The sequence below is a fragment of the Pleurodeles waltl genome, chromosome 12 (assembly GCF_031143425.1).
Source record: "Pleurodeles waltl isolate 20211129_DDA chromosome 12, aPleWal1.hap1.20221129, whole genome shotgun sequence".
NCBI classification, from domain to species: domain Eukaryota; kingdom Metazoa; phylum Chordata; class Amphibia; order Caudata; family Salamandridae; genus Pleurodeles; species Pleurodeles waltl.
Window position 1 is genome coordinate 528649888 of NC_090451.1, and position 13920 is coordinate 528663807.

Here is a 13920-nt window from a genome sequence, read left to right on the forward strand (position 1 = left end):
TTGTGTAGTAAAGTACCCTCTTTCCTGGCATGGTTACCCCCATTTTCTGCCTGTTGTCAGTGTGTCTGACTGTGTTCAGTGTGGTCCTGTTAACCAGGACCCCTGCGATTATGATTTCTCCCTTCTAACTTAGTTACTTTCACCCCACATTTGGCATACTGGTGCCCCCATGTAAGTCCCTAGTATATGGTACCCAGGGCATTGGGGTTCCAGGGGATCCCAGTGGGCTGCAGCATGTAGCATGCCACCCATGGAGAGCCCATGCAAAGTGTTCTGCTGGCCTGCCATTGCAGCCTGCATGAAAGGGTGCAGGCCCCCCTTTTCACTATAGATCACTGCACCAGGTCACAGTAAGTCACCCCTATTGCAGGCCCTCCTAGCCCAGAGGGCAGGGTGCACGTACCTGTGTGTGAGGGCACCCCTGCAGTAGCAGAGGTGGGCTCACAAACTCCAGTTCCATTTACCTGGGCTTTGGAGTGCGTGGATGCCATTTTATATGTGTACTGGAAATAGGTCACTACCTGTGTCCAGCTACATAATGGTAATTCCGAACCTAGGCATGTTTGGTATCTAACATGTCAGAATCATACACCAATACTCTTGGCTGTATTGGAAGCATGATTCCATGCTCTCTGGGGGCTCCTTAGAGGACCCCCAGCATTGCTCCTACCAGCCTTCTGGCTTATTCCGGGCAGCCCAACCTGCTGCCACCCATCAGACCAGTTTCTGCCCTCCTACTGCTTGAACAGCTCAAGCCCAGGAAGGCAGAACAAAGGATTTCCTTTGGGAGAGGGGGATAACACCCTCTCCCTTTGGAAATAGATGCTACATGGCTTGGGAGGGGTAGCCTCCCCAAGCCACTGGTATGCTTTGAAGGGCACATTTGGTGCCCTCCGTTCATAAACCAGTCTACACCTGTTCAGGGACCTCCAGTCCCTGCTTTGGCATGAAACTTGACAATGGAAAGAGGAGCCACTACTCCCCTGTCTATCACCACCCCAGGGTTGGTGCCCAGAGTTCCTCCAGAGGGACTCTGAGTTCTGCCATCTTGAATCCAAGGTTGGCAGGGACCTCTGGGAGCATCTGAGTGGCCATCTTCAGGCAGGTGACATCAGAGTCCCCTTCTAAGAGGTGGTCACCTGCCTAGGGGACCAATCCCCCTTTCAGGGCTATTTATGGTCTCTCTCTCTTGGGTGGGTCTTCCGATTTGGCTTGCAAGATTCCAGCAGGACTTCCCTGCAACCTCTAGTTTGACTTCTAGCCACTGGAACCGTGACTGGACCCTCCAACAATCGACAATCTGCATCCACAACAAAGACTCTGCTTGCAACATTCTTTCCTCTGCTCCTTCCAGCTTCTGCAACATTTCCCCGGCTGTGCATCCTCTGAGGGCGGCAAGTGTTCAGTCTGCATGAGCAGGAAGAAGGAATCTCCCTTTGAGTGAAAGAATCACTCACCTGCATCCGCAGGCTCCAATTGCAGCGACGACCAGCTGCGTGAATCTCCTCTCATCCTGAGCTGCCTGAATCCTGCATCACAGGTAGTGGTCTGGAGTAGTCCTGTTGGTCCTCTCTACCAGCTGTCCAACTTTGGTGGAGATAAGCCCTTGCCTTCTCAAGCAGGATAGTACACCTTTGCACCGCGTCTTTTGCAGCTACTAAGGCATTTTTTGCATCACCTCCAAGGGATCTTCAGGTTCAGTGTATCCGTGTAGCCCTAGCCCCCAGCACTCCTTCCTGTGGCGCACAGCCCTCTGCGTGCTTTTCCTGCGGCGTGGGACCCTTCTCCAGTTGTGCTGTGTGGGTTCCTCTGTGACTCCTGGTTCCTCGTCCATTGGGTCTCCTTTGGGGGCTGCCTCTTCGTCTCTGGACTCTCTGCCTTGCTAAGTGGCCTGCTAGTACTCCCCCGTGGGTTGAGTCTTCCTGGACCTTGCTGGTCCACGACAGCTCCACTTTTGCTTCACCACAAGTTCTGCCTTTGCCAAGGCTTGCTGGTGGCTTTTCCACGCAACTGAACAACTGAAATAATCCATCCGGCGTGGGACGTTGGCTGCATCCTCCAGGAACTCGTCACCTGCTCCAGGGCCGCATTCCTGACCGTCTTCATCCTACCGTCGACCAACTCCTGCATTCACAACTGGTTGGGTAGTGGATCCTGCCCCACTGGACTCTTACTGTGACTTCTGGACTTGGTCCCCTTATTTCACAGGCCTTCCCCTTCAGGAATCCACTGCTGGGTTCTTGCAGTCTTGTCTGGGTGTTGCATTTTCTTTATTTTCTTCCTTTTGGGTAGTTTGGGGAAAATCTAGTTGTTTACTCCTTTACTCCTGGTCTCTAGCGGGCACTATGGTACTTAGCTTTGGGGTTTCCTAGTACCCCAACTCCCCTCTACATATTTCATGTACGTAGGTGAGGGTCCTGTGTACGCATTCCATTTTTTTTAGCACATGGTTTGGCTCCCCCTTGGGTCACTATTGTCTAATTGCATTTGCACTGTTTTCTATCACTTTCTATGCCTATTTCTGATAACTAGTGTACATATTTAGTGTGTTTACTTTCCTCCTATTGGAGGGTGGCCTATCTAGTGTTTTGGTACTGTGTTACTGTAATAAAGGCCCTTTATTTTCATAACACTGAGTGTTTTCTTTCATGTGTGTAAGTGCTGTGTGACTACAGCCATATTGCATGAGCTTTGCATGTCTCCTAGATAAGCCTTAGTTACTCATCCACAGCTACCTCTAGAGAGCCTGGCTTCTAGACACTGCCTACACTACCCTAATAGGGGATACCTGGACCTGGCATAAGGTGTAAGTACCTTAGGTACCCACCACACACCAGGCCAGCTTCCTACACTTTGGCAAAGAAGCAACCCCTGAGGGCTTGCGAGCTCATTCCACCAGAGCGACTGCTGCTTCCACGGCATTAGCACACGGAGTTCCTGTCCTGGATATCTACTGTGCAGCAACGTAGGCATCCCTGTACACATTTACAAAGCATTAGTGCCTGGACAGTCAGGTCTGCAGAGACGGCTACTTTGGTCATTTGGTCCTGCATGACTTCCTAGTATGATCTTTCGCAGCCACCACCGAGGATGGCATTGCTTGGGTATCTATTCTAAGGTAAGGAACCTACAACTAGAAGTCTCTATCAGATGAACAAGTTACTTTCCTTCGGTAACGATTTATCTGGTAGAGACATATTCTAGTTGCAGATTCCTTACCGAGCCACCCATCCTCCACGCTTGCGAACTGATTTCTAGAGACAGGGATTCCCCATTCAGGACCTTAGCTCTGGTGTACCATTTTCAGTGTTCTTCATGGCTCCGTGCTTTGGTGTGGAAAGTCGTGAAAAGATACTGATGTCATTGTGCAGAGGTGGCATCTATGTACGACTCCAGATGTCATTACGGCAACTATGAAGCCAACGACCCCGCAAAGTCGACCAACGCGACCTGACTAGGCACAAGGTTACTGCTCAAAGAAAAATCTCCAGATCCAGACTGACGCCTGGGGGAAATTCTAAGGTAAGGAATCTGCACCTAGAATATGTCTCTACCAGATAAATTTTTACTAAAGGTAAGTAACTTATGCCGGGCAGGATTCATTCTGGCACAATACTCATTTCACAGAAATAAAACCTCACTGGAAGCATTTATAGATATAATCAAAATAGGTGCTCAAGTTGAAAGTTGAAGCTACACTTCTGTAAAGTACTAATCATCCAAATTTCTTGTGCCTGGTAAAGGTAAAGCAAGTGATTTTTCTCTGCATTTCAACCTTGAAAAGGTATCGGTAAACCTTAAAGGAGGTGTTTGTAGGAGGCTGGCTCAGTTTATGGTGTACATCTATGGTGTGGCACCCTATACTGAGTCCATGCAACGCTTTGTGATAGTGTTTAGGTGTCCAGATTGCAAAGGCTCTCTAGGGTTAGGTGTGGTGAGCAGCTAAGGCTTAACTAGGAGAAGTGAAAAGCACTTGTAATACCACAATAGTCAGTAACCAATCACAAGAAAGAGCCACACTAGTTGTTGCAAAAATAAAGGTTTCTTTATTACAACACTAAAAGTACTCTTACATTGGTATAGCACCACCTGCAGATATCAACACACAAAAATAGATACTTAGCAGTAATCGGGAAAAGCATAAAAATAGATGGGGCCCTACGGGGGCCAAACAATATACTAAGAAAGTGGTATATGAAAGGAGGTGCCCAACCGTGGTAAGTGTGTTAGGATCCCAGGAGCTGGAGGAGTAAGAAATTACCTCAGGTAAGTACTAGAAATCCCACAGGCGCCTGGGTACAGTGTTGTTATCAAGCCGGGTGTCCCATAGGCTAACACAGGACCGCTGAGGTTGGATTTTTATGGATTCAGTACCCTTCCCAGTGGACCCCGAAGATACCAGTTAGCAAAAAGAAGGTTGGAGAATGCCCCCACCCGTGGATTCCCTGAAGATCAGGATGCCTACACCAGGAAACCCAGGTGCATGGGGGTGAAGTGGTGTCGGAAACGCTCATTGGAGTCAATGGAAGCCTTCGTTGTCCAGCTGCTGTTGCGACCCGTGGAGCAGGTCGGTGGAACCCAAAGGTGGATTCTGGACTGGAGGTACCTGAAAAAAGAAGGGGACAGTGTCCAGACCACCAGGAGAAGTCCAGGTGGTGCAGTTAGGCAATGCACACTCTATTGGGGATGAAGTTCCTGGAGGATGTTGGAAGAAAAAGTCCACCTGCAGAGTCCAGAGAGATGCAGGAGATCCTTGGAGTCACCCACGAGCTGTCCCATGTCGGTCGCCGGGTTGCAGGAGGGTCAGTGACCAACTGGGCCACCAACAAGCCTTGACAAATGCAAATCGCGGTTGCAAGAAAATTGCAGATTTTGGAGGACCAACAAGGTCCTAGTGACTCCACCCTTAGTGGGGATTCAAGGCAGGCCTTCAGCAGGAAGGAAAGCCAGCCAGAGTTGGAGGAGCCCCCACGAGTGACCCACTGGCAGCAGGCACAGGGAGTCACAAGGAGCCCTCAGCAGCACCACAAACAGGAGTCCCCCATCGCAGGAGCTGCAGAGGGGGAGCTGAATCTGGAGTCGCAAAGTGCTGGAGGCCGGGGTTTTCTGGAGTTCGAAGATCTTCTTGGGGGAAGAGACAATAAGCCTTGGCAAGAGCAACTGTCGCAGTGCACAGGGTTCCATTCCAGTGGCAGCAACAAGAGTCCACCATCTCCCAAGTTGGTCAGAAGACAAGTTGGACCTGGAGAGGACCACAGAACTACCGCCTGTGAGCAGAGTCTTTACATTGTCCGTGGGACTGCAAGATCTACCAGTCGGTCGTCATTGTCTTGAGGTGCCTGCAGATGCAGGGAGTGACTCCTTCACTCCAAGAGAGATTCCTTCTTGCTTCTTGGATGCAGGCAAAGTTTTTGTGACCCTGGGGGATGCACAGCCATGGATGTTGCAGAAATCTTGCAGGAGCTGGAGAAACAATGTTGCAGTGGGAGCCCTCCCAACAGGATACAGTCTTGTTTCAGTTCCAGAAGCAGAGCAGCAGTGGTTCCGGAGGCCAGGAGCAGAAGATATCTTGCAGAGAGTTCCTTGAAGAATCTTGCTTGATGAATCTGAGGACCCACCCTCAGGGGAGCCCTTAAGTTACCCTGAAAAGGGGTTGCTCACTCTCTGAAGTGACCCACCTACCAGAGGGGGTCAGGGACGTCATCTACCTGGCTTAACCAGTCAGATGCTCCCAGGGTCCTCTGCATATCATATGTTCAAGATAGCAGAATCAACCAGCCACCTGGCAGAGCTCTGTGCACCTCCCTATGGGAAGTCACTCCCCTGTCCTTTGTGTGGCTTTGCATTACAGCGGGAATCAGTTGTTCCTGAACTGGTGCAAACCAGATTATTCAAGGAGGGCACCAAATGCACAAGCTACCTTCAGTAATGCTTTATCAGGTAGATACACTATCTGGCCGCACATTCTTTACTGACCCACCCATCCTCCCTGCTCTGCGTACAGATTTGTAGGTTTAGGGATGATCCATTTCAGCCCCTACTTTGGACACACCAGTGTCTGTGCACTTCATGGCTCCGCACTCCTGGTGTGGAAAGTTCTGAAAAGTAACTGACGTCAGTGTGCCAAGGGGGCATCTATATAGGTGACGCAGACGTCACTTTGCACGCCAACGACATAGAGAGCACCTCCCGGCATGCATGGGTACTGCTTACAAAAATCTTCCGGATCCAGTCTGACGCCTGAGGAAATTCTAAGGTATGGAATCTGCGGCTAGATATTGTCTCTACCAGTTAAAGTGTTACTAAAGGTAAGTAGCTTGTTCTTTTTGTAATGCTAATGAGAGGCATGTTGTCGTATTTCACATTGTTTACCTTACAACTTGGAACTGATGTATTGTGTACATGTTTTCCTGGTACTGAAATACAAACTAAAATAAACATTATATTTGGGATCAAATTTATTTATCATGTGGGCCGGTCTATAGCCCTTCCATTTTTATTCCATCTATTTCCAAGCAAGGAGGAGAAGCCTCTGCATAGACTGAACCCAGATAACAGAATAAGAGTGGGCGATCAGCCATTGCTGGATTACAAAAGGGCAAGGTGGTTATTAAGTACACACTTCCACATTGGCCCATGCTCTGTATGAAGGTCTTGAATGCCCTGGTCAAGAAAGATCTTCCTGAGGATAACTTTTTCCATCCCACAAGGGTTAAGGATGCATCCCCAGCTCTCTGCAGGGACAGTCCAGATGCTGACATCCTCCAAGTAACAGAGTGGTCTTTGCAACACACTTTTTCCAAGAACTGCTGCCTTACAGCTAAAGCAAGCATTGACAGATGCTTTGCCTGACCTTACTGCATAACTTCATAGGTTAACTAGCAATACTCAATCAACCTTTCTGGGATGGTATTTCTTTGGGACTCATTTATATGGGGAGGAACGTGTAGGAAGATACATCCATCAAAAGAAAAAGTGACTTTTCTTTAGTAGTGATATTTCTGGGAGTTGCATAATCATCCTACAGATTGCTCACCAAGCTCCCTCCTCCCCTGTAAATACTGTGGTTAATAACTTCCCTTCCCAAGGTATGCAAACACATGTGTTGTTCCTACCATTTTTACTCTCTTTGGTCCTATCTACATGCCTTGATGGGGTACATAAAACGTTTCAGTATCTGATGCACCAACACCTTTGGCATCTAATGTGCTCCACTGTCATCTCCTGAGGCAGAGTTGTGGCTGAAGCTGCGTAGCTCTACATAGCAGACCAAGAATTTACGGAGGCTATGCTTTTGTTGTTTGGGCAACCCAAAACAATCTCACAATTATTAAGGGTACTGTTATAAATGGAACACAATTTTCAATAGGTGCCGTCCTGGTACATACCCTTAGCCAAATAGTATGTAAATGCCAAACTGGAAAAACCCCAGTTGGGCAGTCCATCAAAATAACCAAGGCACACAATAAATGTCCAATTAGTACACGTCTGTTCCGAATACACAAAACTCTGCAGCACGTATCGTTGACAATTCATAATATATTCCCATAGACAGCTTTTCCAGTACATTTGTACAGCCGACATGTGTTTCACCATCATGACTTTTTCAAGGCTACAAAGAAGATATACATGGTGTTGCAGTTATGAACATACATGCCAACAGGGATACTCTTCATTTAATTACAAATTAAGTGCATAAAAACACTGAGTCAGGGCGTCAGTGAGCATTGTTCCTTATCAAGAGTGATGCATAACAACAGAAAGGTGATCATCCGTGTGCAACCAGAGCAGTACACGGATTTACACTGTTAGAGATTTTCAGATTTTGGTCTGCAAGACGTTACGATCAATAAATAGGCCCAAGAACACAAAAAGAAACACCAAGTGCCAGACAGGATAAATAAATCAATATTAGTGAATGAAACATGAACAAGGATCGTTGTAGTGGCTATACATAAACAACTATCTATTACACTTTGGGAATGGTATGGTAATAGGAGTACCATCTTTTGTTCAACACAAACCTGATCACTACTATATGAAAAGATCTCTGTGGCTCAAATTCATCTTTATTCATGCTCCAAAATATATGGGGTCTTTTACAGCAGGTGTTCTCTCGGACTGTGGTAAGGGAGGCAAAGCGAAAGATTCTTGAATGCTTTGCCTATTATCTGGATGATGATTCTCCAAACAAAGTCCTCCTTCTTTAGGCCTTTATCAGTTAGAACATACTTAGGCTTTTTTTAAGTGGGGTGCACTCACAACAAATACTCCATGCCAATTCACAGAAAACGTTTGGATGGTCTGTTATAATCTCCTTTTAATTTTCTTATCAAAAGAACTCAATGGGGTGAATAAGTTCCCCATCTTTGGAGGAGCCCATGTGGCCTGCTGAAGTTAAAGTTAGATTATTTTCCTACTTCACCATTGTCATTTATTACCAAGCTTTGTATTCAGTTTCAAGATTTGTAACTTCTTCCCTTGAATGATTTATATTCTTGGCCTTAACTTCTGATACCTTACATGTTCAATCTCTCCTCCCTCAGGCATACTACATATTCTACCTCCATTGTCTTGGAGTTAGTATTTTAGATCTTGTTTTTTGTACTTTATTGCCTTTCTTGTTATTTATGTTTCTTATCTTTTGCATGATTTGTCCAATGAAGGTTGAAGTGGCAGACCCCAAGCAGCGTGTGTTGAACTTCGGTGCTCTTAGTGCTGGACAGAGCTTGAAAAAGGTTGTTCCGATAGTGAACCACAGTATTGCTTCTATCACTTTTTCCTTGGGAATCACCCCAAATCTTCCAGTACTTCAGGACCCTAAGGTAAGACTCCCAAAAGCTGGAGATCACTGAATGCAGGCTCCTGGACTGGAGGGCTGTGTATTTGAGGCAAAACACGTGGCTTTTTACAGATGTGGTATACAGAACTAGACAGAAATTGATTTTGATAGATGGCAGAATGGAAAGTGCTTTACAAACTCTTGTTAGACCTTAGCTTTTAGTTGCACTTATCCTAAGAGCTTAAGTGATATGTGTACTCCTTAACTTATGCAGCTAGGTAAAGTATTTCAAATGTGCCATTTACTGAATGACTTTACATAACAATGTTTTCATAACCCAAATGGCACAATCATTGTGTTAGTCATTATGACATGCCTGTGGTCATTTTACGTTTTAGTTTAAACTTGCTAATACAGCCTTTGGATAGGTTAGGTTTGTAATTTAAAAAAAAAACAAAAAAAACATGAGCTGCATCTTGAAATTAATGATTGGTCACTAAGCAACCAAAGTTGGAAACTACTGGTATGTTTGTGTGAAGGATCCATAGAATACTCTGCCATTGTAGGTGACCTTGGATTTGGAGACTAATTCCCAGTAGTAAGTCTGAAGACAACCCATCATGTGGTGTGCTCACAACCTCTGATGTTGAACTACTGATTTTTGCTCTAGTTTTGCTTAAAGTTGTAGTTACACATCATCTCCAAGGTAAGTGCCAAATCTGAAAGACTAGAATGATCAAAGTAAATACATTCTTCAGGCAAGGTTTTGAAGCAGCTAAATAGCTAAATATTGGCGGCCATATGTTCAAAGCACCTTTGCTGTCATAAACCATGGTATTCACAAAGTTTATAATTAGAAAAGTACATTTCAGAATGTATAAAGCCCTTTTACAAGTTGTGATCTTTTCTGAATTGCATATAGAATGGGTGTAAAAGCCCCCCCCCCCCCCCCTCACCCCCATTTCCCAAATTGGACTGGAATTTATCAACGGATTCTGACCACAATTGTAGTCGCAAACCATTGATGAGTTACCCACCGCCAATTTGGGGTGGTAACTGATTGACAAAAGGAAATATGTCCCCTGGGAGCACCTTCCCCTTTGTGAATTGTCGGCAACCCAAGGAGTAGCCAGTGTTTGCAGCCTGTTCTTCTGATTTTTTTCAAACAAGAAACTTTTTTGAAGCCATTCCTGTTCCTTTAAGGAACACATGCTGCTTTAAAAAAAGAAACATTTCCTGTTTGAAAATTGAAACATAGGGTGGTAGGTCTGCTATTCATTGCAAACCACCATCTCTGTGTAGCATACTGCCTAATTAATATTCATTAGACAGATCATTCTGCGACTAGAGGTTTTGCGATGTAACCTTTTAGTACACGTCACATGGGTTAAAAAAAGACTGGTCACAATAACTCAGTGTACAATTTGTAAACATGTTTTTTTAAACCAGTCTTTCAGTACAACTGGCCCATTATTCCAGGCAAAGATTTGGCAGTGTTCCAGGTTTTTGTGCATTATTCAATAGAATCCTGCACCCTATGTGCATTTAAGGCTTTTTCAGCATAAACACCACATGCCTTTTGGACTGCTTTTCCCATACTTTACGGGATACAGTTGTGCAGGTGCTGCCACAGGCCTCGGAGGAGGCCCGGACCATCCTCTCCCAAGCTGTTGCTAACAGGAGGGATGCTGCCAAGTTAACCATTTGTTGTGGGCTGGACATGACTGACTTACTAGGCAGATTGGTTCCGTCAATAGTGGACTTGAGGCACTACGCTTGGTTGAGGATGTCTGGCTCTTCAGGGGAAGTCCAACAATTGCTTATGAACATGCCCTTTGATGGCATCCATCTCTTTGGAGACAAAGCGGACTCAGTGCTCGAGAGCTTTAAGGAATCCAGGGATACAGCTCTGTCCCTTGGCCTAGCTGCTGCTCCTTGCCCCCCTCAGTCCTCTTTTCGCCCCTTTCATTGCTACGGAAAGGGCACGCAACTGCATCCATTTCCCTCCAGCCACAGTGCTGCGCATGCTGCCATACCTCTGTGCGGACTCGGGATCCACTGTCCCAGTGGATCAGGAAGCCAGCAATCAGTCCACCACCCCCTCCGCTGCAGCCTCCAGACCTTCCTAGTTCGTCTCTCCATCACAGACCCGTTGGAGGCAGGATTTGCCATCACCAACCCCACCTGGAATCCATCACGACATACAGGTGGATTTTGCAAATCGTCTGAAGGGGCTCCTCCCCCCCCCCCCCCCCCTTAGAGACTACCTCTCCGGCCATGCCACCATCCACGTTCGGATGACTGAGGATCACTTGGCGCTTCTCTGCAAGGACATTATGGCTCTCTTGGCCAAGGGAGTTATTCCCACTACTTTCTGGTGCCCAAAAAGGACAAGGGCCTCTACCCTATCCTCTACCTTCAGTCCCTTAATCTCTTCCTTAGAAAGGAAAAGTTCAAAATGCTCACTCTGGCTCAGTTCCCATCTACCCTGGACACTGGAGACTGGAAGGTAGCGTTAGACGTGCAGGACGCCTACTTTCACATCCCCGTCCTGACTGCCCACAGGCTTTACTTGTGGTTCATGGTAGGTCACAAGCACTTTCCGGAATTTCCAAAGCGGCACTCGCTCAGGGACACTTCATCTCAAGTAGAACTCAGGTCTCTTATACACCTTTCCGTCAATAGCACTTCTGCCCAGAGTTCTCAAGAAGATCAAAAGCAACCAGGCCCAAGTAATCCCTATGGCTCCAGACTGGGCATGAAGAGTATGGTGCCCCGAGCTTCTAAGCTTGCCATCGATCCTCCACTCCAGACTGCCTCTTCGGGAGGATCTTTGATTGCAGCAGCAGGGGATGGCTCTTCACTCAAACCTGTCCAGTGTCTGCCCTCTTGCGTGGAGATTGAGCGGCGGCAGTTGACAGCTTTCAACCTTCCTCCCGAAGTCTGTAATGTTATCTTGGCAGCCAGGCGTCCCTCTACCAAAACGGTAAACGCTTGTCGTTGGAACAAATTTGTGGCATGGTGTACCAACATCTGTTGATCCCCTTTCTGCACCTCTGTCCGAGGTTCTTTTGTTTCTACTTTCTCTTGCTCTGCTTTGGACACACTTAAAGGTTATTTGTCTGCCAGCTCTGCTTTCTTCAGACTATTAGACCAAACCTCCTTGTTGAAATCTCCCATTGTTGGGAGATTCCTCAAGGGTCTTACCCACATGTTATTCGCCTACCCCATTCAAGTCAAAGAAACTTTATTTCGGATACAAGAGCCATAAAAGCGCATAGCAGCAATAAATACAAATAAATACACAAGGTGATAAATATCACAATACATAAAATGATAAAAATGGAATAAAGATAAAATACACTCACACAGTGCGATGGGACAGTCTAGTTGGAATCATTAAACAGATAAGAATTTCCCTCTGACAAACCCGCTAGCTCCAAGGAACTTGGCAATGGCTATCACTAGCGTTGGCCTAGTGTCTGATATGAGGATTCGCAGGGCTATTTCAGAGCTGCGGACGCCCAGCAGTCTACATGCCGGGACCAGCCATTTCCTACGTGAGGCGGTGTACACGGGGCAGACAAAAAGGACGTGAGGGAGATTCTCGATGGGGGCTTTGCAGGCTAGACAGGCGGTTGATTCATTGTGTGACCAGCGGCTGGTGAAAGTCTTAATGGTAATGTTCCAATGCAGAGCCGAAAGTACAGTTTCCTTTCCCTTGGGACCGTGATTATGTCCCAAAAAGCCTCATACTTGGATGTCTCTTTTAAGTTGACAAAGTCACAGGATAATGTAGTGTGAAGTGCAGCCCCTATATCTTCGTGATCTGCCATTTGCCAATATAGTTTCTTTAATTCGCTTTTCGAGGGAAAGACGGAGGTGGTTGGTGAATTCCAGAGTTCACTGAGCCCGAGTGAGTAGAATGACCCCTTGATGTATCGTAGCCAGGGGATTCTGTGAAGATGATCAGCTTTTAAAATGATCTGCAGGGCTTCAGTAAAGGTTTCAAGCTCTGGAGTAGTCCAGAGACGCCGCCAGTACAGCAGAGGGTGTAGGCGGGCTTTATGACCGATGCGTTTTATGCCAAGATCCTTAAAAAGGGGGAACAGTGGAGTGCTTGGCGGAAGGGACACAAGGTTTCTCAGGAAGCTGTTCTCTGCGATGATTATGTCTTGGATTTTAGCATAACCCCATAGTTCGGCCCCATAAAGAGCTGAGGTCACAGCCTGGGCTTCGTATATCTGTATTGCTGGGCGAATTGGTTTTGTGTGTGAGAGGTGAAAGTTTTTTTTATAGTACCCCTGTTGTTTGCTTTAGTTTTAAGGCTTGCTTTCCTATGTGTGATTTCCAAGGCATGTTGTCAGTCAGTGTTATACCCAGGTAGCTAAAAATGCCCACCTTCTCAAGTGTGGTGCCCTCTAGTGTAAACTTCCCTCTAAAAGATCTATGGGGATTAAGGGTCATTAGTTTTGTTTTAGAGGCATTGATTTCAAGTCCCCGCGTTGAGCAGAATTTCTCAAAACACGTTAGGAGTTTCCTTATTCCACTAGGGGTCTTGGATATTAAGAGAGTATCATCTGCAAAGATCAATTAAGGGATTTTTTGTGTGCCAAGTGAAGGTGCGTCAGCCTCCACTCTAAGCAGGGAAGGGACGATTTCATTGATATACAGAGAGAAGAGGGTCGGGGCGAGGACACACCCTTGCCGCACACTCCTTGATACATGGATTCTATCAGTTAGTTGACCCCTGTTGTCCCACCTAACTCGTGCGTAGTTGTCCTCGTGGAGCTGTATCAATATTGCTAGGATATGCTCCGGGATTCCCATTCGATAGAGAGTGTCCCATAGCTTTTTGCGCGGTACTAGGTCAAAAGCAGACTTTAGATCCACAAAAGCTACATAAAGGCTCCCTTTGCCAATAAGCACTGTTTTCCAGTATAGAAATAGGAACCCGAGGGCTTGATCAGTGGTAGATATTTTCTTCCGGAAACCAGCTTGGAGGGGACTAAGGATATCATGTTCGGTCATCCAGTCTTCGATCTTTCCCAAGAGGCAGTGGCAGAAGACTTTTTGCACACAGTCAATTAGACTAATTGGTCTATAGTTGCAGGGAAGTGATCTGTCGCCCTTTTTAA

At 46.5% G+C, this 13920-nt stretch overlaps 1 protein-coding gene across 2 annotated transcripts in view; it reads left to right on the forward strand.

Moving 5' to 3' along the window:
• HYDIN (HYDIN axonemal central pair apparatus protein) overlaps positions 1-13920 on the forward strand; it is a 2122366-nt gene that overhangs the window by 2036084 nt on the left and 72362 nt on the right. For both annotated transcript variants that reach the window (XM_069217473.1, XM_069217472.1), the window contains one exon: positions 8667-8825. In XM_069217473.1, the coding sequence (XP_069073574.1) occupies positions 8667-8825 (159 nt within the window). The remainder of the gene's footprint in view (positions 1-8666; positions 8826-13920) is intronic.